The 27,923-nt window shown below is 42.0% G+C and overlaps 1 protein-coding gene and 1 long non-coding RNA gene across 2 annotated transcripts in view; both read left to right on the forward strand.

Moving 5' to 3' along the window:
- LOC145424019 (uncharacterized) overlaps window positions 1-10,970 on the forward strand; it is a 103,869-nt gene extending 92,899 nt beyond the window's left edge. The window contains exons 2-4 of the long non-coding RNA XR_013904974.1: window positions 8,477-8,667; window positions 10,370-10,499; window positions 10,755-10,970. This is a non-coding gene — a long non-coding RNA (uncharacterized LOC145424019). The remainder of the gene's footprint in view (window positions 1-8,476; window positions 8,668-10,369; window positions 10,500-10,754) is intronic.
- Window positions 10,971-23,405: 12,435 nt separating this feature from the next.
- The window catches only part of LOC145423830 (stonustoxin subunit beta-like), an 11,879-nt gene continuing 7,361 nt past the window's right edge, over window positions 23,406-27,923 (forward strand). Inside the window, exon 1 of the mRNA XM_080296739.1 lies at window positions 23,406-23,649. Coding sequence (XP_080152865.1) covers window positions 23,438-23,649 — 212 coding nt within the window. The 5' untranslated portion in view covers window positions 23,406-23,437. The remainder of the gene's footprint in view (window positions 23,650-27,923) is intronic.

The following is a 27,923-nucleotide window of genomic DNA, read 5'->3' on the forward strand; positions in this document are numbered from 1 at the left end:
AGGGCTCGGTCACTCAGGCGCAGCTGGGGGCCGGCGGAGCTCACGGGCGCGTCACTGCAACCCCCCCTGGCTTCTGCTCCGCGGCTGCTGAGTGAGCCCTCATCTGGGACTCTCCTCAGCTCTTACTGGAACAGTGGCGCGGCTGCCCCTCTGTTGGTCTTCCATGGTCTCTTGTGTTCTGGGGGCCTCTGGATGTCTGGAGTTTTGATCTCCTCCATACCCGCTTCACACCCTGGAGGACGGGGCTGTGGCCCCCCCACACTCCCTAGCAGATCATTACATGGAGAAACCTTTGGAATGCAAGCATGCTGATCCACACAGGTATGCACACATGGGTATTCACAGACGCGGACTAAAGCTTTCTTGGCTGCTGCCTCAAAGCACACTGTGCGCTGTCTATCTTGCGTGCTGCACAATATCGTTTATTACTTAGTAAATACTGATATCTATGACTAGCTAGTTTATTGTGATGGTGCTTTGTTTTCTCTATTATTATGTTGCTCTTTGTTGTTTGCTGTCTCCTCTGTTTGTTTGTTTGTTTGTTTGTTTGTTTGTTTGTTTGTTTTTTCTCCATACAGGTGACCCAGGAGTTTTTTTTTTTTGTCTCTCTTCCCCCCCCTTCTCACCGTCTCTTCTCCCCTTGGGTTTTCTTTCTTTCTCTCCCCCTCTCTCTCTCATTCATTCCTCCTGTCCTATTTATTAAAAAAAAAAAAAAAAAAAAAAAATAGCTGTATTATTGTTGTTTAAATGTAATAATTTATGATTTCATGTTCCAATATTTCACTTTTCCCAACGTTTTGTTATCATTTGGTCTGAAAACCATGACAAACAGCAGTGTTACAGTTGTTAGCATTAGCTGCTATAGAGCACTCAGTCGCTATATTGGTGTTAGCGACATGAACATATCTGAGCTAACTGTGTGTTCCAGATGTGCAGCATACCCAACTGTCCCTGTGTTTTCCTGCTGTAGACATTATCCCCATGATGCTGACGTCCTCTGGTGGGACGAGCTCACACGTTTATGGATTCAGATGCTAACTGGACCAGACTGGTGTCAACCTTTGTGCTATAGAAGCAAATCAAAGAAGAGCCAGTTGAACCTGAGCTGTCTGTAGTGGTGACACCAACACCATGTCACCTGCACATGCTGACCCAGGGTCAGTGTTGAACCTATAAGCTGTGTCCTCACAGTTCAATATGTCCTCACTGCACAGGTCAATGACATCAGAGCTGTAATGTTGTTCCCGTCTCACTAAAACTTCTGGCATAAGGTGACTTTTCTGGGTGATTCCTACTCCAGGGTCACCAGTTTGAATCCCTCTGTTACTGCTGGGAACGTGCTGCTAAAGTGCCCTTGAGCAAGGCCACATCCAGCTTATGAAGCCAACCCTGGGCTCTGCTTGCTGGCAGTGACAGAGTAGATGAAACAGCTCAGTGGATGCTAACTCACAGCTAACAGCGCTCTGTCATGGATAAGTGAAATAAAGCTGACTGACCCACAGCTGCACACAAACACCTCCAACACCTACAGGTCAGCAGGTCCACTGCTGTCTCTGATGGGCCCAAACTTTGCTTGTTCAGCGTTTGCTGCTGCTGACTTTGAAAATCACACCAAACATGGAATCAAATATATCGACTCAGCTTAGACTACAGAGAAGCTCGGCACTGCTCACAAAACTCAAACACAAAAGGCTTTTTAAAGACAACAATCACTTTGACAGACACACAAACACGACTGAGTACAGAGGAGCTGCTGGTTTGAAGCCACAGAAATGTTCAAATGTTTAAACACACTGCAGCGTTGCAGCCGTGATGCATTTGTGCTGCTAAGGCCACACACATCAGCTGCCTTACATTTTAGTACCAGTTCATCTCTGACCATGGCAGCACAGTCTTTCCAGTACAGTGATGTTGGTGGGGACAGTGGGGACTGATTGTTCATTGGCTGTAAGCCGGTCACATGGACGTTTAACTGGTGCTTTGGTTGCTCTGTAGTCTGTTGTGCCTGTGAGCTGCTCCTAAAATGAGACAGATTATAATTGTCACCATTCTGTTAATGACTCTTATTATGTGCGCTCTCCTCCACTGTCACACTAAACACATTAAACCTTTATTTTTGTGTAAAGTCAGGATTTATTGGCTCTTCTTAAAAGCGTCATGAAGTGCAAAACTCAGCAAACATTATACAAAAGTAGATTTAGAAGCTGAACAGAAAACATTTAAAGTGACAGTCAGCACAAATCCAGCTGACATCTCCATCCAACCCAAGTCTTCATTTAAAGTCATTATAACTGTGACACACGTTTGTTACAGTATTAATCCTGCCTGATGCTGCAGGGCCAACATCATGAAACAGGCTCAGCATTTATTTCCATTATGAAACTTTATCATTAAAAACAAACCATTGTTCTGCAGTCGTCCCAGGACTGTCGGTCAAACGTTCTCTCCACATGTTTAAGGCTGAGCTCACTTTATCGTCTGCCTGAAGGAGGGAAGCAGATGTTACTAAACATCACAATAAAACATATGAAATGGGTGCACATGAGGAACGTCTGCACTGTTAAAGCCATGCAAACATCTTCACACATGAAGCAGCAACACCTCTCAGTTTAGCAGCAGCTGGTAAAAGCCACAGTGATCCTGGAGCCTCCCTGAAGGACTCGTTCATCAGTAACTGTCAGGAGGATGATTAAACCTTCTGCACACGTCCTGTAGTTACACACTCGGGAGGAAAGACGACGTCCTCGCTCTGCAACATGATCTGTGTTTCATCCAGGACGCTCAAACACAGATTGGTTTCCAAATATTAGACGCACTGGTTCTTCATGCGTTTCTACCTGAGCACTCAGAGTCATTTCTACAACAGGCCTCCTTCACCTGCTGGTGCCTCTGTTTCTGTGTTTGGCTGTTTCCATCAGTGCCTGATGTTTGTGATCTTTGATCTGTTCTGAAGTCTCTCTTTGTAACACAAATGTTGTTTGGCTTCTTTTGCAAACAAGGCAAAATAACTTTAATGGATTCATTTGCTGATCTTATTTTCTGATGCAAAGCCGTCCTTTCAACGCTTTAGAAAGAAAACCAAACAATGTTTTTAAAACTTTCCCAAAATGTAAAAGCTATTAAAACCATAAACTTCTGCTCCTTGATCATGTGATTCTTCTTCTAGACTGTCTGTAATTGTTATTGCTGATTGTCAATAAAGTTGTTTTTTATAAGTTATGTTGTAAAGGAAGCTTGTGGCGAGGGAGGAGGGGCGACTAAAAGCAGGTTCATATAGTGGGAAAGTCCTCAGGTCATGTGAGGATATTTACTGATGCGTCAACACTGTCAGATAAAAGAACGGCTGCTGCATTTGTTCTCCCACAAATAAGTTTGGTGATGAGTAAAAGAATTACAGATGATGTGGCAGTTTATACTGGGAGCTGGTAGTGATGTTACTGGCTTGAACTGGGTGGAGGACGCACTAATATGCAGGTATGTGGTTTGCTGGGACTCTAGCAGCGTGCTAGTGAGCACAGGTGATATGTCTTCAGACTCTAGGCAACATATTGTTTTTGATATACTTCATTTACTGTATAGAATCAAACACAGAGGGATAGAAGTGGATTTCTTATGGCTCCCTGTGAATATCGGTGTTGATGCAATGAACAGGACGATAAGTTTAAAAAGGTGCAGCAAGAAGAAGTCGTGCAGGTTTGACTATAAAATACAGTGAAAGTGAGGTGAAGAGTATAATGAAGGTAAAGATGAAGGACGAGTGGCAGGCACACTGGGACAGAGACGGGAAAGGCAGATATTATTATACAGAAAACAGTCGTGTAGAAGAAGCTGCAGCAGAGACCAGGATGGAATCTGGAGAGTCAGAGTTGGTCACACAGGCTTGAATAGCACACTTAAAAAGGTAAACATGACACAGGAAGTGTGACTTCTGTGGACCAGAGGAGACGTTTGACGGGTTGTTAGCGTCGTCAGGATGCTGGATGGAAACGCTGTGCCTGATAGGATGATTACAGGCTGGACTTTGTCTTCCTGTTACAGATGGATCCAGGCCCTGGATGACTGCTGGACACACATGACCCACACTAGGCTGCCTTCATCCATCCTTTCCTCCTTCACTGAGACTCAGAGTCAGCATGTATGTATTGATCAGTGATTTGAATCCTTTCATTACAGAGTGAAGTTAAAGTAGACGTGTGAACACACTAATAAACACAAAGGGACACAACTACTACTCCATGATGGAAAGCTGAAGTATTACACAGCTTTATGAACCTCCTGTTATCCTGGTAGACGAGTACAGCAATAAATCTTTTACTTGAACATCTTCTGGCTCCAATAAGCTTTGAAATGTGACCATGAAGTTAGAGACACACTGACTGAAACCCACAGCTGTGACTGTGGATCACATCCACACACAGTGTAGCTGCTGTCTCTGTGTGAGGTCTGTGTATATATGTACATATTTATGCTTATATTCATGTTCTCTTATTCCCCTTTATTTGATATCCTAATTCTGTGCTGTGTAAAGATTTGTCGGTGTTCTGCTGCTACAAACTGGATTTCCTGGAGGATAAACATGAGGGATTCATAAAGTTCTATCTCTCTGTTAAAATCCCCCAAAATAAATGAAATGTGAATTTCAGGCAGACGTGTTTTTAAAAGAGTCTCTTTAATGGAAAAATGTGTTTTTAAAACCAGCCAATAGGAGCGTCTGTGGATATCAGCTGAGGCTGAACTCAGGAACACCATCACATATAAATACACAGAATTAAATCACTAGATAAAAGACGTCATTAAATAAGGATCAAATCAACATGTCAGAGGTCAAAGGTCAGTCAGAAGAGGTGTGGTTAAACACTGGCAGTGCAGTGACCTAATGCAGTTTGGTTACTGCCACGGGAAAAGCCCCGCCCCCTCTGAGCCTCCGCTGTGTCCTCAGCACATCCAGGAGCAGCAGGTCAGAGGGGGCGGGGCCATGTCAGGACTTATTTTAAGTAAAATTTAAAGTGGAGCGACGGCAGGAGTCACACAGCAGTAACCAGCTCTGTCTGCCAGGGTCAAAGGTCAAACAAGTCCTGCAGCTGACCCACACACAGACTTACACTGATCCACAGAGAGTGATGAATCCACACATCACTCGGCTGGAGGAAGCTGGGGTTCCACACCGTCCAATCAGAAACTAGTGTTGACGCTGAGACCCGTCTCTGTAACAGGAAGTCCATGAACAGGCAGACCCTCTGCAGCAGGCTGACCTGTGACGTCTGAGACAGAGGGAGGAGTTTGTGTCAGCAGGGGGCGCTGCAGCATCGCCTGAGAGCTTTAAGAACAACAGCAATAAACAGGAAGTGAAAGTCACACTTCTGTTGGTGTGCGTTATCAGCAGACCCCACCCTCTGCAGGAAGCTGAGATAAGAAGCAGCCAATCACAGAGCAGAGAGCATGTGACTTCCTGTTCCTGCTGTTACTGTGACAACAGCTCCTGGGACAGAGAGCAGCTTTCTAAAGAGGAAAGATGCTGCTGTCACCCCCGGGTGTCATGTGACCCACCTGATGTACCGATTTAAGACTGTAAGAACAATAATAACAACATGTTTTAGTCAGGTGATCCATGCAGAGCAGATCCATGTGACCAAACACAGCTGGATCACATGTTTCCTCTCCTGGAAACAGAAAGCCTTCATGTATAAAGGCTCATGTACCCACTGAGCCCTGCTCTCAGATCTGTGAGGCTTTAACAAACAACAGTTTAAAGTCATGTTTAGCATCTTCTGTCAGTGTGGAAGGTCACACACTTTCCTGAGTGTTGAACCCTGAACTACTAGCTGTTCATGTCAGCCTGGACATAAATACAGACCTGCCTGCTGTCATAGACCCCAGCACTCACATGTTACTTATAAGTGACTCATATGTATGCATGTATATATTGTGTATATTGTGCTATTTCTTACTTAGTGTGTTGTGTCTTTGTTCCTGTTTGTGCTGCAGCACTGTAACCTAAATAATTTCCCCTGGGGATCAAAAAAGTATTCTGATTGTGATTAAATGAAAGCAGTCAGAGCAGAGGACGGTGATGTAAGGAATGGGATTTTAATCAGCCAGTCTCCTTTAACTCTCAGCATCACAAAGTAATGTGGTAACATCTGGACTGATGTGTTTACTGTCAGCTAGTTTAAATGCTGTAGGCTGCAGCCGCTGCTCTAACACTATAACTGTAACAGGGCTCAGTGCTGCTTCTAACAGTCTGAGCTGCTTCAGGCTTTATTTGTGAGGAGCACAGCAGCTTACAAACACGTGGCTGGGCCTGGACCCAAAGGAGTGTTTGTTAAAGCCTGCAGTGAATCCAGCAGCAGAATGATGGAAATGCAACACAGCAATGATGAAGAGGAGCAGCATTAAAGCCAAAGTCCAGTTCATACAGTTAGGTCCATAAATCAAATAAGGGAAAATAAAAAGTTGGTTGGATGCACCTGTCTGCACCCTTAATGCTGTCTGGTCGCTATGGTAACGCATAAACATTTCTTTCAAAATAAGACACACGACTACAACACGGGAAAAGACCCAGGGAAACGAAGTTAACGATAAAAACCCTGAAAACCATTGTTGGATTTATATTTTATCATTGTCATTGTTATTGGGGAATATCTAACCATATATGCTCAGAGGTGTAGAACCAATTGTGTAATGATAGTAGTCTTTAAAGACTTTGTGTGACTCCAGAGTGTTCTGGCATTCACACCCACGTCCTGGGATCATGGGAGAGGTGCTACCTTCTTATTGTTCTGTGGTAGGATGTCTGTTTTAGTCTAAGTGCCTTTTGTTTAGATGAACTGCTGGACTTCCAGACCAGCAGGTTTAGGGAAGTCGTTTATGGGGTCACACACACACACACACACACACACACACACACACACACCTACATAACATACAGACTGGTACCTTTGTTCACGTGTATGTTAATGAACCTATGTATGTTCATGTAACCTCAATAAAAGAACAGTGTTACGAGGGAACGGACGAGAGCGACTGTGGTCAAGCGAAGGAACGGCATTGGTCCAGGTCTCTCCCGTGCACGAGAAACATAAAGAACTACTCGTGTCTTGCTTTGCTGTGTAGCTGGATTGAACGATCCAGCGAACAGGTTTATGCTACAAACCTATCAACCATCAATTTCACACCGAGCCTCGACTCTCACGGCCCGGTACCAAACGACTCACGGACCGGTCCGTGACCCGGGGGTTGGGAACCGCTGAGTTAACGCATGAGTAGTTCAGGGCTGCACGTCATTTTCATTGTTAATATCTTTGTGAAAAGCACATTGATGTGAAAATCTTCATGAGAGTCAGAGTCCCTACAACACGATTAAAGATTCATTCAAAAGAAAATCACAAGTTATTATCATCTTCAGAACATTTCATTAAACATTAGAGACAGACTGCTGTGTACATCTCATCTCTATCCAAACAACCTACAGTCCACAAACACATCATGAACCAGTGCTCTGGGCTGTGGTCTGTCCCCAGTTACATGGATCAGCTGGTTCCCTGGAGGTGACTGCTGCTGTGGTTTGGAGCGGATGAATAAACCTGAACTGAATCAGGTGTCCAGTTACTTTTGGTCCCTTTAAACCAGGCTGTCACATGTTCAGCATGTGAAACTCCTCCTCCTCCGTGAAAACGGGTGTGGGTCTCAATCAGCCAAGGTTTTGGGTGAACCCATTGTGAGATCTAGCCCCACCCCATCATGTGATTTCCTGTGATCAAATGTCCCAGGATGTGAGTGGGCGTTAAGACGTCCATGTCCCTCTTCAAGCAACTTAAAGAAGTCCAGACGCTTTTCTTTCCAAGCTCCTTCAACAACATCATTCATAGAACAGCTTCCAGCTTCTTTTGCTCGGCTACAGTTTGGATGGATTTGCATTTAAAGATGCAACAAGACTAAAATGGTTAGGGTCAGGAGGTCAAAGGTCAGAGCTCCTGTGGGTCTGAGGGCGGCCTCACGCTGGAGAAGGATGAAGGAGTCTGACCTGAGCCAGTGTTTGACATGAACACATCAGCACTGCTGTCAGTGAGCCTAACGACAGCCGTTAGCATCATTTCAGTGTTTCAGTCATAAAAACACTTCCTGTCACTGTGGTGGTTACAGTGACATCATGCAGTTTGTGCTTTGACCTCCAGAGGGCGACAAATCAGCACAGACAGAGAGCTCCATTCAAACTTTGCTGCCATCAGGAATAATTCTTCAAATATAATCATCAGTGTTTGAGCAGTTATGATATCAGGGACAATCTAGACATGTGTAACAATACTGAACATGTCACATGACACACCTCAAACATCATGTGATCCACTCTCAGTCTGCACTTTCATTCATGACTTCAACAGGTTGAAATGAGCTTTGAAGAAACATCAGTTCAGTGCTGAAATATTTAAACGCTGCAGGAAGAACAACAACAAATTGATGTTTGTGCTTCAAACAGGAAAACCAGCAGAAATAAATCACAGCCTGCCAGAGGTTTGGAGTTTCCGAGGTGCACCTGAACGCAGCACAGTGTTCCAATGCTCCTGATTGTCCTCAAACGTCTCTTTGGGTGTTTCCTTCCTGCTCAAAGTTTACTTTCACTTCCTGAACTTCGTGGAGTGGAGCTTGTTGTTGGTGTGTGAAGAAACTGTAAGTTTGCTTTGTTTCCTCCTTTAACAGTTTGTCTTTAGGAACTTTACTGTTTGTTCAGCTCGTGTTTGATTTCTTCACACAACAAACTGTGTGTGTTTGTATTTCCGGTCTCTCCATTAAAGTCAGTGTGTAATGTTTCCTGGCTAACATCAGCTGTGTGCAGCTTAGTTCAGCACAAATCTGCCGCTCCATAGTTCACGGTAACGGACTCACAGCTGGACCAACGAGGCCGAGTGTGTCCGCCACTCTGAGCTACGTTCGTGTTTGTGTACTTGTAGTTTGTACTTTGAGTTCACTCAGAGCCCACAGAGGACGCAGCGTACGTGATGACGTCACAGCCCTTTACCTCCTTTACTGTCACTGTGATTAATATTTACACACGAGACACCTGCAGAGCTCTGACGCTAAGCTAGCCACACAGCTGCTAACACTAAGCTAAAGCTAAGCTAACGCTAAGCTAACGCTAAGCTAACACTAAGCTAGCCAAGAACCCAGAGTGACATAAAGCTGAGTAAACACTGACCCCAGACCAGCACCGTGATAAAGTGAGCTGCTGCTGCTGAACTTGAACAGGTAACAAAGTGATGAGCAGTCAGGCTGCAGGTTTCTACCTGTTCATGTTTCTACAGTAGAATCACTTTGAAGTGTCTTTGTGCTGTTTCATCTTTGATTTGTGTTCATAAACACTCAGAGAAACATCACGTGACCTCATCAGGATCTGTGTTGGTGTGTGGGGCTGTACCTCAGCTTTATGTTGTTACATGCTCATTTGTTCATTTTAACATCAAAGTAATGTTATGAGGAGTAATGAAGTAACGTACTCCATTACTTTTAATCAAAGTGTTCTGTGTAATATGTGTAATAATGACTGTTTTGAGTAATGACCAACACTGATCACAACAAAGAGGAAATGCCTCCAACATGCACAAACATTTGAGCCACAACATGCAGTTAATGTGCACAAATGTCTTTGATATGCTGCTCAGTGATGGTGGTGACTGTCAGAGCAGAGCTACTGAGAATCAATAAGTAATATCAATGATGGGATCAGAATCACTAAATTCTTCTCATCCCTGTCAGTATCATACATGTGCTGTATAATGTGATAAATGTAGAGGTGCTGGCTGTTCTCTCACTCTGCTGTTTAGCTGTAAAGGACGCCTCCCTGCCTTTGTCTCATTCATGACCTTTAATAGTCTCTTCTAACATGCAGAGATCTGTATGATCTGTTTCATAGAGTCTAACCAGCCTGTACAGGTAACAACAACAGTCACTGCATCACTGACACACAAACGTCATCTCTGTCAATAACAACATTCATACATGGAATAAAAACACATCAGTGGATCATTGCTGGAGCTGATGTTTGTGCTCCTGGTGCAAAGGCTCTCAGTTTCCTCCTTGAAATAACATCAGTGGTGGGTCAGCGACATGCTTTCTTTCCCTCTCAGGTTTAAATATCTGGGACTCTCCACCGTTTGGTTTTAGAGCTGAAGAAGCTTCTCAGATGAAACGTCTTCCAGAAACTTAAAGACGTCTCTTTTCTCTCCAAGCTCCTTAGATCACATGACCTGGATGACTGAACCTACAGACATATTGACCTGGTTTCATGGTCACATGACAGGTCAGAGGTCAGCGACTGTAACTCAGTTCCTCCTGTTAATGTGAACTCACTGAGTGTTTGTGGTTTACCTCTCAGACTGACTGAAGATGATGATGGAGGAAGAGGAGGACAGAGCAGAGTCTGCAGGGTCCAGCTGTCCGTCTGTGAGGAGTGACCGGTCCAAAGGTCTAAATCCAGACTTCAGTGGTGAACCTGGAGCAACGAGGTCAGAGAGCTGAACTCACTGAGTAACAGAAATAATTCTGCACTGACATTATAATCAGTGTTGACTCTGGTTGATTGTCTGACTGTGTTTGTGAGCTGAGAGGAAATGAAAATGAGTTTGTAACAAAAATCAGTTTTGTCCAGTTTTCCTGTAAAAAGCTGAACTCTAATCTAAGAGGATGTTACTGACAGGAAACAGCTGCATTATCTGCAGTCTGTGTGATCACAGCTGCTTCAATCATGTTTGTGTCTGCAGAGGTCAGAGGTCACAGTCTGCAGGGTCCAGCTGTCCGTCTGTGAGGAGTGACCGGTCCAAAGGTAGCATTCCAGCCTTCAGTGGTGAACCTGGAGCAACGAGGTCAGAGAGCTGTGATGACTCCTTTACATGTTTGTGTTTCCTGGATAAATATGACCTGAAACATCCTCAGATTGTTACAAAGATTCATTAAAAAGAAAACAATGAAAGAGAAAAGATCCAAATGTTCGACTTGGTCATTTGCTGTTTGAGGACAGTGATGCTCATATCTGTGGGGAAAGTGTGACCTGAGTGGGTTCATGTTTGTCTTTAAAGAACAGAGCTGCTCTGATTCTCTTTGTGTCTGATCTGTTAAACAGTCTGAGAGGTCACACAGAGACCCAGCAGCTAAAGCCTGGATCATACTGGCTGCTGTTACTCCATCAGGACAACACTGAACCACAGTGGTGTGGATGTAGTGGATAAATCCCACCATACTGATGCTCAGAGTTAACCACAGGGAACAAAACCAGATGTTACCTTCAGATTGTGACCTTTGGAGTGGACGATGCAGATTTCAATAGAGAATAAATGTTGTTGTTTTTCAGCTGTGAAGAAAGAATCTAATTTTCTGAACTTAAGAATTTATGATGCTGGAAACAACATGGAGACTATAACACAACATTTCCACTGTGTTCATAGAATGAATGTAAAACTGTCAGACATTCATTAAATATGCAAAATGTCTACAGAAGCATCAGAGGGTCAGACGTGAAGCACTCAGTGATTTTGATCAAATGACTCATCAGTTATTGATCTGTACTACACTGATCTACCACGTTAGTAAAGCTGGTGTTCTGGTGGTGGAGGGAGACTCGGATCATGTTCTGGTTTTGGAGCAGTGATCTGCTGATGGTTCAGTTTGATGAGCTTCTTCAAAATCATCCCTGACATCACCACTGAAAGGACGTCCATGAAAACAGACTGAAAATTACTGATATGTTCACAATCTGAGAGTTTAAAACTTGACAGACTTGATTCAGATGAAGTTATTTGAGCAGAAACTCCTGGATCTTTATCCTGTGTTGATCTGATCCTTCATGGTTCCTCCACAGAGTGGACCAGCAGAGCTCAGAGGTTCCCAGTGGTCAGTCTGCCCAGCAGCATCAAACACAGCTGGACTCCATATTTATGGTCTGTACATGTACAACAACTACTTTAATATTAATAATAATGCATTTATTTATAGGTCCCTTTCAGAACACCAAGGACTCTGTGGACTAAATGACCAAAAGAAACAAACTTTGAAATCAGACGGTGCAAATGTGATCACAGGGAAACGTTTTAAACATCGAGGCTTTAAACAGAAACCAAAGTGAAACAGTTTGTAGTCGAGATCAGTGGGGATGAAGCTGAATAACTGTTTCTTCAATATCTTTGAGCTCTTAAAAAAGAAAAACTAGCTGAAAGTCTGGCTGCTCTTATGAAAAGTACAGAGAAATTATGGGTCGCTCAACACTTGTGCACAATATAGGAGTTTAAATAAATCAAAAGAATAACTCAAAGTCCTACAATCATACTGAGAAAATCATCTACAGCTAACTATCCAAGTGGATTTGTTTAAGACAGCTCCATCTGCTGGTGGCCCTCTGCAGGTGCATGAAAGGGGCGTGTTTATAGTGAAAGTAGTAGAGAAAGTAAACCCCACGGGAAGGAGGAGGACTCTCAGTGGCTTCCAGCTCATATTCAGACATTTGACTTCTCACTGAAAGCAGCAAGTTTGAGTGTCTGTACCTTAGTTAGAAGAGATAACATGTCAGTAGTAATTAGAGTTGATTGAGCAATGCTGTCCTTGTAATGTAGTTTATGATTTTTATGGACAAGTCCAGTTTTTCTGTAGAGCCTCTCAAGTTGGTGACAGCAGCAGTGGAAGTTCACGTGTAAACCAGAGCAGCAAATCAGGTCCAAATGTGTTGTTCACAGTGAGTGGGATCATCATTGGCTGCTATGTTAACCTCCTGCAGCAGGATGTGTTTGGTCAGAGAATGGATAGATCACGAAGTCATTGTTGAGTTTAGGGAGACAGTAGACAGTTGGAGGAGGTTCAGCCAGTTGACACACAGTAGATAAAATAACTGAAGGCAGGAGCAGACACCTGTATGACTTTCCACCTCTCACATAGATTATTGTCCCTGGGCAGCGCCACAGGGCTGGTAGATGTAAACAAAGCTGGAGGAGAGGATTTATTCATCTGAGAAAAGTCACAGAGTTGTGTCTTGATGCTCAATCATCCAGGTACGTAAATCCCAAAAAGCTTGACTCTGTTCATCTGGATGTTTTCAGAGGGAGAAACGTTTCATCATCATCAGGTGACTTCTTCAGTCTCAGCTGACTGCAGGTTTCAATCTCATAAACAGGACATTTGTATGACTGAAACCAGCCCACTGAAGGAACAATGGGCTGGGAGGTCAGTTCATTGATCATTGGTACGCATATTGTCAGGACCATTGATCAATGGTTGTTGATCAATGGTCATGAGTCCAGTTCACAGAGAGCTGGGGAATGGCTGCAATCACAGCATGTAAGATGGTGACAGTTGTACCCTTAGGCCCCTCCTCCATTCAGAGATGGTCTTTCCTTTTCACATAAATGGCCTCCTTGACTCCGCCCTCAAACCAGCGTTCACATTTACTCAGGACCTTCTTGATGTGAAGTTCTTCTGCTTCGCTGGCTGCTGTGTCTGTGGGGATGGTGTTTGTTCTGTGTTGTAGCGTCCTGATGACGCCCAGTTTGTGCCCCAGTGGATGATGAGAGTCAAACCTTAAATACTGATCTGTATGTGTAAACAGAGTGAACCTTTAAGACCAGTTGTCTGTACGATCAACTCAGTCACCTGAAACATCTCCAAGTTTCTGGCTTTGATCATCAACCTGTTGGTAGTTCAGCTCTGAACACCAGTGAAATGTTTCTCCCACTGAAATCGCTGCATTCATATGAACAGCATCAACGTTTTGGGATCATGGAGTTGTGGACAAAGTCTCAGTTAATCAGATAAAGCCAAACTTATAATTGGTAAAGAGTTCGTGGATGATATGCCCCTTGATGGTAAAGAAGTGGATGTTGTGTGGACTAAAGTTCAGAGTGGTGGGTCATTCATAAAGTATTCTGTTCCAGCTGCTGGAGGACAACATCATCACTTTTGTGAAGAACGAGCTGAAGAAGATCCAGAAGGCTCTGAATCCAAATAAGCCCCAGTGCTTGGAGTTTCAGAGGGAGGATGATGAGCAGAGGAGAAACAGCAGAGAGGCATTTGTGAAGATCACAGTGGACTTCCTGAGGAGAATGAAGCAGGAGGAGCTGGCTGACCGTCTGCAGAGACGTAAGAGGATTTATCTAAAGATTTAAGCTGCTGGATAAATGAGACACTTGTGACACCAGTGTGTTCAGTCATTTCTCAGTGGGTCAGAAATTGTCATCAGCATTTTGTAAAATATGATTGTTAAAGTTGTATTTTTATTATTATTATTCAGAACTTCCAGCTGCTGTTTGTCATCGTAACCTTAAGTCTAAGCTGAAGAAGAAGTTCCAGTGTGTGTTTGAGGGCATCGCTAAAGCAGGAAACCCAACCCTCCTGAATCAGATCTACACAGAGCTCTACATCACAGAGGGAGGGACTGCAGAGGTCAATGATGAACATGAGGTCAGACAGATTGAAACAGCATCCAGGAAACCAGACAGACCAGAAACAACCATCAGACAAGAAGACATCTTTAAAGCCTCACCTGGAAGAGATGAACCAATCAGAACAGTGCTGACAAAGGGAGTGGCTGGCATTGGGAAAACAGTCTTAACACAGAAATACAGCCTGGACTGGGCTGAAGACAAAGCCAACCAGGACATCCAGTTCATATTTCCATTCACTTTCAGAGAGCTGAATGTGCTGAAAGAGGAGAAGTTCAGCTTGGTGGGACTTGTTCATCAGTTCTTTACTGAAACCAAAGAAGCAGGAATCTACAGCTTTGAAGACTTCCAGGTTGTGTTCATCTTTGATGGTCTGGATGAGTGTCGACTTCCTCTGGACTTCCACAAAACTACAATCCTAACTGACCCTAGAAAGTCCACCTCAGTGGATGTGCTGCTGATAAACCTCATCAGGGGGAAACTGCTTCCCTCTGCTCACCTCTGGATAACCACACGACCTGCAGCAGCCAATCAGATCCCTCCTGACTGTGTTGGCATGGTGACAGAGGTCAGAGGGTTCACTGACCCACAGAAGGAGGAGTACTTCAGGAAGAGATTCAGAGATGAGGAGCAGGCCAGCAGCATCATCTCCCACATCAAGACATCACGAAGCCTCCACATCATGTGCCACATCCCAGTCTTCTGCTGGATCACTGCTACAGTTCTGGAGGATGTGCTGGAAACCAGAGAGGGAGGACAGCTGCCCAACACCCTGACTGAGATGTACATCCACTTCCTGGTGGTTCAGGCCAAAGTGAAGAAGGTCAAGTATGATGGAGGAGCTGAGACAGATCCACACTGGAGTCCAGAGAGCAGGAAGATGATGGAGTCTCTGGGAAAACTGGCTTTTGATCAGCTGCAGAAAGGAAACCTGATCTTCTATGAACCAGACCTGACAGAGTGTGGCATCGATATCAGAGCAGCCTCAGTGTACTCAGGAGTGTTCACACAGATCTTTAAAGAGGAGAGAGGACTGTACCAGGACAAGGTGTTCTGCTTCATCCATCTGAGTGTTCAGGAGTTTCTGGCTGCTCTTCATGTCCATCTGACCTTCATCAACTCTGGACTCAATCTGCTGGAACAACAACAAACAACCTCCCAGAAGTCTGAAACAGGAGAATCTGCAGAGAAGTTCTACCAGAGTGCTGTGAACAAGGCCTTGCAGAGTCCAAATGGACACCTGGACTTGTTCCTCCGCTTCCTCCTGGGTCTTTCACTGCAGACCAATCAGACTCTCCTACGAGCCCTGATGACACAGACAGGAAGTAACTCACAGACCAATCAGGAAACAGTCCAGTACATCAAGATGGAGCTCAGTGAGAATCTGTCTGCAGAGAAAAGCATCAATCTGATCCACTGTCTGAATGAACTGAATGATCGTTCTCTAGTGGAGGAGATCCAACAATACAGGACTTCAGGAAGTCTCTCCACAGGCAAACTGTCTCCTGCTCAGTGCTCAGCTCTGACCTTCATCTTACTGTCATCAGAAGAAGATCTGGATGAGTTTGACTTCAAGAAATACTCTGCTTCAGAGAAGGCTCTTCTGAGAATGCTGCCAGTGGTCAAAGCCTCCAACAAAGCTCTGTGAGTAAACATGTTGTCATCGCTTCATTGTTAAAATCATGGGAAATAAATCAGAAATGCTGAGTTCAAAGAGCACTGTAACATTTTTTTAAAATAGTGAATTAAATGATCATCAGTCACTCGGTAAATATATGGTAGTTTTAATGTTTCACTCCAGCATTTCTAAAACACACTTTGTTCTGTAACTCTTATCAAAGGACAATCCAGACCCAGCCTATAAGAACATGAGCTCTGATGCTTCAGCCCCTCTGACAGGTTTATTATCCTCAGCTTGTTCACTTGTCTCCAACTCCAGGAGTTTGGTTGTTTTATTCTAAAGCACAAATGTCACCTGCCAGACTTCACCTACATCTTTTTCTGATGTTCATAATTTAAGTTCAAGTTTGTATCTCACTTTCAGTGCACACCCTCCCTTTTTAAATATAAATCTCTGCTGTGCTGTCATGGTTTCATCCTGTATGGAGGGAGAACTTCGGTCTTCATTACTGAAATTGCCTCTAAGGTCGTGTTTCTTGTCAGTAACCATATGTAACTGTAAGGCTTCCATAACCAGTGTTATCACAGAATTACAGTGGGTTCACTCTGGGTCCTCTACAGTTTCTTCCCACTGTCCACAGACATGCAGTTAGGTTACCTGGTGATCTAAACTTCATGCAGGTGTGAGTGAGAGTGGTTGTCTGTCCCTCTGTGGGCTTAGTGGAAGAGACTGGATGGATCTCTGCTTTGTCTTTGATATATGCTGACAGCAAACATTCTCCATGAAGTCTGCATTTCAGCTCATCTCCTTTATACACACCTTTAACAGGAAGAGTTTTATACAGCTAGTGTTTAAAATCAAGTGTTATTCACAATACACAGGTAATGAGCATGATTATTGAATTACTAAAATTTTCTAAAATAATTGTTTTAGTTAATATTGTATGACAGTGTACACAGAATTATTAGCTCAGTAGGCAGAGTGGTCGCCCCATGATCATAAGGTCAGGGGTCGAATCCACCGAATAGCTACCTTGTGGTACCCCTGAGCAAGGTACCATCAAGGTACCAATCATGTGCACTGGACTGGTAGCACTCATAGTCTCATAGGTTTAAATAAATTTAAAAAAAAAGGGTTCAACATATAAACAAATTTAATTTGATCACATATATTGTTTGTTTTTTTTGTTGTGGTTTTTTCCCTTTCTCTCACAGACTGAGCAGCTGTAACGTCTCAGAGAAAGGCTGTGAAAATCTGCTGTCAGTGGTCAGCTCCCAGTCCTGTAGTCTGAGAGAGCTGGACCTGAGTACCGACAGCCTGAAGGCTTCAGCAGTAAAGCTTCTGTCTGCTGCAGTGGAGAGTCCACATGCCAAACTGAATGTTCTGAGGTCAGATCAATTTGTATTATGTTTAGTTCTGTTTGTTTATGTGTTTGATGTTTGTTTTTGTTTATATCTTTATCCAGTTATCCTTGTCTCATAGCATTTTTATTCATTTCCAAGTTAAGGTAAACTTATACTAACCTGCTCAGCACAAGACAATAAGCTATTGCACCTTGATTACACTTTAACAACAATCTTTATTCATGTTTTTATCTTCAGACTTAACATCTGTGAACTCTCAGAGGAAAACTGTGAAGCTCTGTCCTCAGTTCTCAGCTCACAGTCCTCTAGTCTGACAGAGCTGGACCTGAGTATCAGAAAGCTGCAGGATTCAGGAGTGAAGCTTCTGTCTGCTGGACTACAACGTTTAAACTGTAAACTGAATACTCTGAGGTCAGATCAGAAAACATTTAGTTTTTAGAATTATTAATTAAAGTTCATACATATGATGTTGTATCTTAGTATGTTTATGTTTCCTTTAAAAATAGAAAGTCAACATTTAATGTTGTGAAATGTATTAACAAACTCTACATGAGTACTTGTTTTATAGATTGTCTTTTATTTTTCAGACTGAGTGGCTGTAACCTGTCAGAGAGAAGCTGTGAAGCTCTGTCCTCAGTCCTCAGCTCCCAGTCCTCCAGTCTGAGAGAGCTGGACCTGAGTAACTCTGACCTGCAGGATTCAGGAGTGAAGCTTCTGTCCGCTGGACTAAAGAGTTCACAGTGTGCAGTGGAAACTCTCAGGTCAGGATTCAAACTTTTCCACAGATGATCATTTGAAATGTGATTTATATTATTGTATAAACAGGTAACTTTTACAGCTGTCAAGTGAACTTTTATTTACATTTGAGTGGATAATTGGACTCTGAATTACTAAAAGTTGTTATAGTCATGTCTTTGTTTATTTAAAAAAATACTTCACGTACTGCCTAATTTAAAGATTTAGGCTCCTTTGGGCCCATAATATATATATTTGATTTCTTTGTGAATGACATTAGGAGGATATTGGCGACTGCTGATTGGCTCGCTGTTTGTTTTTTATTCACAGTACTTAATTTTAAAGGCTGATTTCTCAAAATGAGATGTTTATCTTTTCTTCTACAACACGTGGAGCCACCAAATCTTCTTGCTTGATTTATTCATTACAGTTTGATTTAAAGAATATTAGACTCGTAACATAATAAATACATTTATTTCACTTCTTCTTGAGAGAAAGAAAGGGATGACTGGGTGAGCTCCAGTGGTTCATCCCAGCAGAGAGAGCGGCACACTGGGCTGCAAATGATCACAGTAGTAATGGCCATAGTTTGATAAAACAGGCAGTCTTACCCTGTAGAAAATACAGGGTTCTGGTGCCGATGTGGGGGAGGGGAGTCGCCCGGTACTAACTACATACTACTAACTACCTCATCCAGATGTCTTCCCTACTAAACCTGATAAGAAGTAACTGCAGTAGCCTTATAGGTCAAATCAGTTTCACCTGTTAAAGTTAGCTCCACTATTAATTAGGGGTGGGGGAAAAAATCGATACTGTGTAGTATCGTGATATTTTGTTTGCTAATAATGTATCGATACAGGGACAGCAGAAATCGATATTTTGTTACAAACAATTTTTTCTCTGAAGTCAACATGCTCTGGAGTCAGAGCATGTTGACTTCAGAGCATGTTGATCCTTTTTCTGAGCAACAATCCTGACATTCCTTCACTGTCCAAATGTGTTTAACTTTTTTTTTGGCAGCAATAAACATGACAGTTTACTTATTTTAATTTAAGACATGTTTAATTTTAATTAAGTTTGAAACTTTTTTATTTAATGTAAAATTATATATATTTTAAATTTACTTTCAAATTCTTCAGTTGCTGAAGGGGCTGCATAGTTTTCATAAATTGCATAGTTCAGAATAGCTATAATTGTACCAGATGGTTGCATTCAGTTAAGTTGGACTAGACTGTAATACAAACCGTTCAGTTTGTCAACAATAAAACTGACTGAAATGAGAGAAAGACTGAGTGTGAGACTTTGATATTAGATAAAATGAATATTGATAAAGTTTACCTTTATGTGCAGAATTTAAATATCGCAAAATATTTTAAAAAATCGCAATAATATCGTATCGTGCGTTAAGTATTGTGATAATATCGTATCGCGAGTTGTATGGTGATTCCCACCTCTACTATTAATGGTGTCACTTGTTATTTCTGGGATGAGTTTAGTAGCCTGAACAGCTGCTTAAAGGAAAGTAATTAAATAATAAAAATAACCTAAGTCCGGGGGAACCTGCAAGAGCTGTTTGCACAAAGAATAATGCTCAGACTTTGAGGTTTTATCGTTTTACACAAGGTTTAAAAATGAATGTCCACAATTGAATTGCAGAAATTGTTATTGAGCTAATACTGATGTAGTTGTTATCTTTGGTAAGGAGAGGTTGGAGGAAGGATGAGCACAGTCAGGCCTAAAGATGCTCTTAATAATAATAATGGATTGCATTTATATAGTGCTTTTCGAGACCCTCAAAGACCCTTTACAATCCCACTACAGGGAGTGCAGAATTATTAGGCAAGTTGTATTTTTGAGGAATAATTTTATTATTGAACAACAATCATGTTCTCAATGAACCCAAAAAACTCATTAATATCAAAGCTGAATGTTTTTGGAAGTAGTTTTTAGTTTGTTTTTAGTTTGAGCTATTTTAGGGGGATATCTGTGTGTGCAGGTGACTATTACTGTGCAGAATTATTAGGCAACTTAACAAAAAACAAATATATACCCATTTCATTTATTTATTTTTACCAGTGACACCAATATAACATCTCCACATTCACAAATATACATTTCTGACATTCAAAAACAAAACAAAAACAAATCAGCGACCAATATAGCCACCTTTCTTTGCAAGGACACTCAAAAGCCTGCCATCCATGGATTCTGTCAGTGTTTTGATCTGTTCACCATCAACATTGCGTGCAGCAGCAACCACAGCCTCCCAGACACTGTTCAGAGAGGTGTACTGTTTTCCCTCCTTGTAAATCTCACATTTGATGATGGACCACAGGTTCTCAATGGGGTTCAGATCAGGTGAACAAGGAGGCCATGTCATTAGTTTTTCTTCTTTTATACCCTTTCTTGCCAGCCACGCTGTGGAGTACTTGGACGCGTGTGATGGAGCATTGTCCTGCATGAAAATCGTGTTTTTCTTGAAGGATGCAGACTTCTTCCTGTACCACTGCTTGAAGAAGGTGTCTTCCAGAAACTGGCAGTAGGACTGGGAGTTGAGCTTGACTCCATCCTCAACCCGAAAAGGCCCCACAAGCTCATCTTTGATGATACCAGCCCAAACCAGTACTCCACCTCCACCTTGCTGGCGTCTGAGTGGGACTGGAGCTCTCTGCCCTTTACCAATCCAGCCACGGGCCCATCCATCTGGCCCATCAAGACTCACTCTCATTTCATCAGTCCATAAAACCTTAGAAAAACCAGTCTTGGGATATTTCTTGGCCCAGTCTTGACGTTTCAGCTTGTGTGTCTTGTTCAGTGGTGGTCGTCTTTCAGCCTTTCTTACCTTGGCCATGTCTCTGAGTATTGCACACCTTGTGCTCTTGGGCACTCCAGTGATGTTGCAGCTCCAAAATATGGCCAAACTGGTGGCAAGTGGCATCTTGGCAGCTGCACGCTTGACTTTTCTCAGTTCATGGGCAGTTATTTGGCGCCTTGGTTTTTCCACACGCTTCTTGCGACCCTGTTGACTATTTTGAATGAAACGCTTGATTGTTCGATGATCACGCTTCAGAAGCTTTGCAATTTTGAGACTGCTGCATCCCTCTGCAAGATATCTCACTGTTTTTGACTTTTCTGAGCCTGTCAAGTCCTTCTTTTGACCCATTTTGCCAAAGGAAAGGACGTTACCTAATAATTATGCACACCTGATATAGGGTGTTGATGTCATTAGACCACACCCCTTCTCATTACAGAGATGCACATCACCTAATATGCTTAATTGGTAGTAGGCTTTCGAGCCTATACAGCTTGGAGTAAGACAACATGCATGAAGAGGATGATGTGGACAACATACTCATTTGCCTAATAATTCTGCACTCCCTGTATTCATTCACTCTCACATTCACACACTGGTGGAGGTAAGCTACAGTTGTAGTGGTAGGTTAGGTTTTGCCCAAGGACAAAATGACCAAGACAGAGAGAGCTGGCTCATCAGACAGACAAGCTCATCTTGTAACCTACTGGTTCGCTGGTCAGCACACCAGCTGACTAGCGAACCGGCTAACTAGCACACCAGCTAACTAGCACACCGGCTAAATAGCAAATCAGCTAACTAGCAGACCAGCTAACGGCAGCCACAAGCTGAAGGACGATTAAATGTAGTGGAGATATCAGAGATGACACTGGTGTGTCCGATTCACTCTTTAGCACTCTGGTCACTCCGGTGTGTCAGCCAGAACACCACTGAAGGCCAAATGATCCCAGCATGTGGAATAAAGAGCTTAAGGTTTGGTTTGAGACACTTTATTCTTTCACTGATTGATTCTTGCGGCTGTGATCATGTGTGTGGTTTCTTACAAAAAGGAAGTACACAATACAAATACATGACAAATAAGATGAATAGATAAGTTACATATCCAGTTATATGTACGTACATCAGTATAGCTAATATAGCCATATATAAGGACAAAGATCACAGTACTATAATGCAGTAATGTTAAACACAAAGGTGTATATCTACATAAATCTGTCCTATCAGTGATCAGGGTACTGTAGTATACTTCCACTACATAAACTATAGAAACTAAACGACATTAGTGTGACTTTAAGTTACCATCAGTACAGACGAACTGATGGTAGTTGTACAAAATAAAGGCATTGCAATTATTGTGAAGGGCTTCCGGTTAAACTAAAATCAGCTGATTACCTCATAACAAATTGTTTGCTATAGAACGCAGCTCCCACTCTTCATTAATATCATGTACTGTAACTCCCAAGTAACCATGGTTACCCAGCCACGCCCAGTAGTCTCCAGAGAGACCAACAGCTGGTGCACGTTGTAACGCCGTGGCTTTCATAGTCTCTCCTTTTTCCACAGCTCATGTGTTCTTCTTGTGATGGTGCGTCTTGAGGGAGGCTCATACATGCCGTCATTTGTTGATCCTAAGAACGTTCCTCAGACCGACTTCTTCAACAACACTAATCGGCCTGCAGTTTGTAGCTACTCACTTCACTGTGGTGTTTGTTAGCTTGTCTTTCTTTGGTTTTATCCTGACTCCTCCCACAAGCTGATCCTACGTAGTCTGCCCAAGCCTCCCACCTCTGTTTGTTTGGGTGGTTTGTTTGCTGCCATCAACAGCGTGTAATGCATTTAAGTGATACTTCAGACATGAAGTACTGCAACAATAAAAAACTCAACTTTGCTTAAAAATAACTTTAGTTGTATCAACACTGCCCTCTGGAATAATTAGACTTTGGTGACAAACTGATGTGATCTCCATGTTTCCTTTGTTGGACTGTGGGCGAGTGTCAGAACTGAATGTACTGAGTAACATGTGGAGTTTAAATATGTGTCAGTTCCAGTTTTAGAGCTCTAAAGTGCAGCTATCATGTTAGGAATATGTTAGGAATAGACAGGAACACTGAGCACACTGAGGTCAAATCTTTATTTATCCAGTTCATCTGTAGGCTGAGCTCAGTCCATCCATTTAGTGAAATGATGTTTAAAGGTCTCCTTGTTCTGTGAGCGTGCACAGATCCTGAAGCAGAAAGCCTGGGTTAACAGAGAAATGATCATCACTGTGATGATGCTCACCATCTCTGACTGGGATTTGAGGTTTTGTCAAAGCAGCAAAGAAAGCCTGGCTATGTTGGACTGGGTGTGGAAGCAGCTCCCAGTTTGAGTTCAGGAGACAGACACCCTCTCATCTTTGACGATCAGCTTCAAACTTTCCTTTTTGATCAAACTTATAGTTAGAGCTGGATCAGGTGACCCTGAACCATCACTTAGTTATGCTGCTATAGAGATGGATAACAGATGGATTGTTGTTTTGTGTGTCTGCAGTCTGTCAGGCTGTCTGATCACAGAGGAAGGCTGTACTTCTCTGGCCTCAGCTCTGACCTCCAACCCCTCCCATCTGAGAGAGCTGGACCTGAGCTACAATCATCCAGGTCCCTCAGGAATGAAGCTTCTGTCGGCTGGACTGAAGGATCCAGGCTGGAGACTGGACACTCTCAGGTATGGAGAGAATGTCTGATATAGGAGGAAGAGCTGGAATCATTTCCTGTGTCTTTCACTCACTTCCTGTTTGTTTCCTGCAGATGAGACATGAACAATCACACATGCAGGAATATTTTCAGGGACAGACACACTAGTCTAGCTGGATAGTACATGGATATTTATGTAGGGGGTCTTCAAGGAGTCTGTTTGCAGGAACATTAATGATAACTGATAAGTCATGTTGAGAGTTTCATTAAAAGTAGACTTACAGTTAGGTAATATTTGGACAGAGACAACATTTTGTAACTTTAGATACAAGTATCAGCCATGTGTGTGTTTCCCATGCTGTATGTCCACAGTCACAGTGACAGTCAGTGACACTGACAGAAGGATGAAACAAGGCTGTGAATCATTTCAGTCTGTGTGTGTGACAAAGAGGCAGACAGGAGCAGCTAACATTTGGAAATGGAAGCTTACTGGAAACACTACATTCACGGCTGAATTCACAATAGATTTGTTCTCAAGTGCACATTTAGCAGCTAATGCTAATACTGTTTTCCCTTTGCTTTCTACAGCAGCTATTGCTAAGTAGGCCACTTTGCTCCGCTAAGGATTTGTGTGACCATGATGGAGACTCTGATAAGCTAATGCTGCTAAGCTAATGCTGTTTATGGGCCCTGTTAGAATCAATATTTCATTCTCATTCTGTTGTTTGAGAACAATATTAACGTTTCACATCATTATAACACAAGAGAAAAGGGTATTGGCATTAGCTACTAGTGCTTATTCACCTCAAATTACCTTTAGCTGCTAATGGCAGCCTACTTAGCATTAACTTCTCACTAATATAATGCTAATTTACATCAAATTAGCATTAACTGCTCATATTGTTATAAGGAAAGAGAAAACGGTATTAGCATTTGCTGCTAATAATTATTCACCCCTAATTAGAATAAGCCGCTAAAAGCAGCCAACTTAGCATTAATTCCTCACTTTGTTGTTACCCAACGGAAAAGAGTATTAGTATTAGCTACTATCATTTTTAATAAGTAAGAGAAAACAGTATTAGCAGTAGCGCATAATGCTAATTCACGTCAACGTAGTATTAGTTAATAATGGCAGCCTACTTAGCATTAACTGCTCACTAATATAATGCTAATTCGCATCAAATTAGCATTAGCTGCTCAAGTTGTTATAAGGAAAAAGAGAAAACGGTATTAGTATTAGCTGCTAATAATTATTCACCCCTAATTAGAGTTAGCCCCTAATGGCAGTCTACTTAGCATTAACTCCTGACATTGTTATAATGCAGGGGAAAAGAGTTACCATTATCGGATAATGCTAATTCTCATCAAATTAGCATTAGTTAATAACGGTAGACTTCATATCATTAGCTGCTGTCATTCTTACAAAGCAAACAGTATGAGCATTAGCTGTTAATCCTTTTTCATCTAAAATTAGAATTAGCCACTAATGGCGTATTGTTAAAAAGTAAGAAAAAACATTGTTAGCATAAGCGGATAATGCTAATTCATCTCAAATTAGTATTAGCTAATAATGGCACCTGCTTAGCATTAGCTGGTCACATTGTTATAAGGCAAGAAAATATGGTATTAGCATTAGCTGCCAATTTCTATTTACCTAAAATTAGCATTAGCCACTAATGGTAGCCTATAGCAAAAACTTCTTAATGCTAAATGAAGTTAATTAATGCTAAGTAGGTTTAACTGAAATTAAAGTAGTGTTAGCATTAGCTGCTGATATTGTTAAAAGGTAAGATAAAACATTGCTAGCAGCAGCGGATAATGCTAACACACATAATAATTAGCATTACCTAATAATGGCAGCCTTCTTAGCATTAGCTGCTCATATTGTTATAATGCAAGGGAAAAGAGTTGGCAAAAACAGTGTTAGCATTAGTGGATAATGCTAATTCACCTAAATTAGCATTAGCTAATAATGGCTACGTACTTAGCATTACCTACTAATATTGATATAAAGCAAGAAAATATGGTATTAGCATTAGCTTCTAATGCTTTCTCATCTAAAATTAGAATTAGCCACTAATGGCATCCTATTTAGCATTAACTCTTCACATCGCAAGGGAAAAATTAGAATTCAATAAAAAAAAAAAGTGTTCACATTAGCTACTTGTATTGTTAAAAAGTAAGAAAAAACATTGTTAGCATAAGGGGATAATGCTAATTCACCTCAAATTAGTATTAGCTAATAACGGCAACCTACATAGCATTAGCTGGTCACATTGTTATAAAGGAAGAAAATATGGTATTAGCATTATCTGCCAATTCCTATTCACCTAAAATTAGCATTACCTGCTAATGGCAGTCTACTTAGCATTAACTCCTCACTAATGTGATGCTAATTCACATTAAATTAGCTTTAGCATTAGCTGCTAGCATCAGCCTACCTAGCACTAGCTGCTCACATTGTTAAAAGGGAAGAGAATACGATATTAGCATTAGCTGGTAATATTTATTCACCCCTAATTAGAATTAGCCACTAATGGCAGCATACTTAGCGTTAACTCCTCACATCGTTGTAATGCAAATGAGGCTAACTTGCATTAAATTAGACTGCTGTTATTAGCTAATGCTATTTAGCAGTAGCTGCTCACATTGTTATAAAGCAAAGGAAAACGATATGAGCATTAGGTTCTAATGCGTATTTGCCTTAAATTAGACGTAGGTGCTAATGGCAGCCTACTTAGCATTAGCAGCTCAGATGTTATAATGCTAGGAAAAAGAGTGTTAGCATTAGCCGTTCACATTGTTATAAAGTTAAGGGAAATAGTGTTAGCATTAGCTACTCACATTTTTAAAAAAAGTAAGTGTTAGCATTAGTGCATAATGCTAATTCATGTCAAATTAGCATTAGTTAATAACGGCAGCCTATTTAGCATTAGCAGATAATGTTGACCTTGGCCCACTGGAAAAGTTCAGAACTAAAGATTTAGGAGTGTTTCTCGATAGCTCTTTCTCGTTTGAGAAACAAATGAATTCTGTTATTAAAACCAGCTGTAAGGTTTATATTGTTGATTGTCATTTATGCTTAGAAATATTTACTCATATATGCTTAGAGTTGTATAATCGATTGCATAATGATAGAGGTTTGATCCTGAGTAGTCTGTAAAGACTCTGTGTGCCTTCCAGAGTGCTCTGGCATGCACACACCACTTGGGGCCATGAGAGAGGTCGTACCCTCTCTTACTGATTTATGGTGTAGGACAGGGGTCTCAAACTCAATTTAGCTGGGGGCCGCTGCAGGCAGAGTCTGGGTGAGGCTGGGCCGCATTAGGTTTTCCACAAGAAAGGCATGGTTAAAAAATTCCAATCTTCTCAAATCTCTTTATTTTTATTTTTTAACACAAAATATGAAAAATGAATAAACAAATTAAGAATTAATAAGAAAATAAATCAATCTGTAATACATAAATAAAATAATAATAAGATATTTTTAGTCAGTGAACTTGTGTGTTTCTTTCAGTCTTCTATATCTGCTGTGTTTAGATTGAAATGTCTGTATTAACAGTTCTATAACCTTCTTCTGAACATGAATGGAACACTGTAGAAAATGAACTGTTCTTCTGAACATGGCTTCTCTTGCCTACTCCTTGCTGCTAGAGACCTGGCAGCGTTTCCTCTCGCATAGCCGAGCCAGATTTGGCCTGAGGGAGGAAGCAGTTGCGACCCTCAGTATGTCTTGAAGCTGATCATCCGTAAGTCTGGACCTGTACTTGGACTTATTGAAGTTCAAAGTGGAGAAGAGCTTTTGGCACAAGTATGTGCTACCAAAAAGGCACATGGTCCGCTTGAACATTCGGGAAAGCCGAGGGAAACTAGGGCTCAAGTCTCTCAAAAACTGTCCAAGCTTGTCTGCTTTTCCACTCACCTCCCTGAACTTTGCTTTGAGTTCAGAGTTGCACTGCAGCTCAATGAGCTCCATTTGAAGCACAGAAGGGGCATCTTGCACATCAAAGGAGAAGGGGTCCGCAAAAATGTGAAAGGTGGCTCTGTGTGTCTTGAAGTCAGCAAATCTGTGATCAAATTCCTCCTGTAGCCTCAAAATGACATCAACATACTCGTCAGCACTGAATGGTGTGCCTGCATCCACGAGTGCCTTGCATGCTGGGAAATGGCAAAGGTTTGTCTGAGAGAGCTGAGCTTTCCAGAGCGCCAGTTTTGTGGAGAATGCTCTCACGTTGTCATAGGCAGCACTGACAAGTTGCCCCTGGCCTTGTAACGTCTTGTTCAGTACATTAAGCTCATGTGTCA

The sequence above is a fragment of the Astatotilapia calliptera genome, chromosome 3 (assembly GCF_964374335.1).
Source record: "Astatotilapia calliptera chromosome 3, fAstCal68.1, whole genome shotgun sequence".
NCBI lineage: Eukaryota > Metazoa > Chordata > Actinopteri > Cichliformes > Cichlidae > Astatotilapia > Astatotilapia calliptera.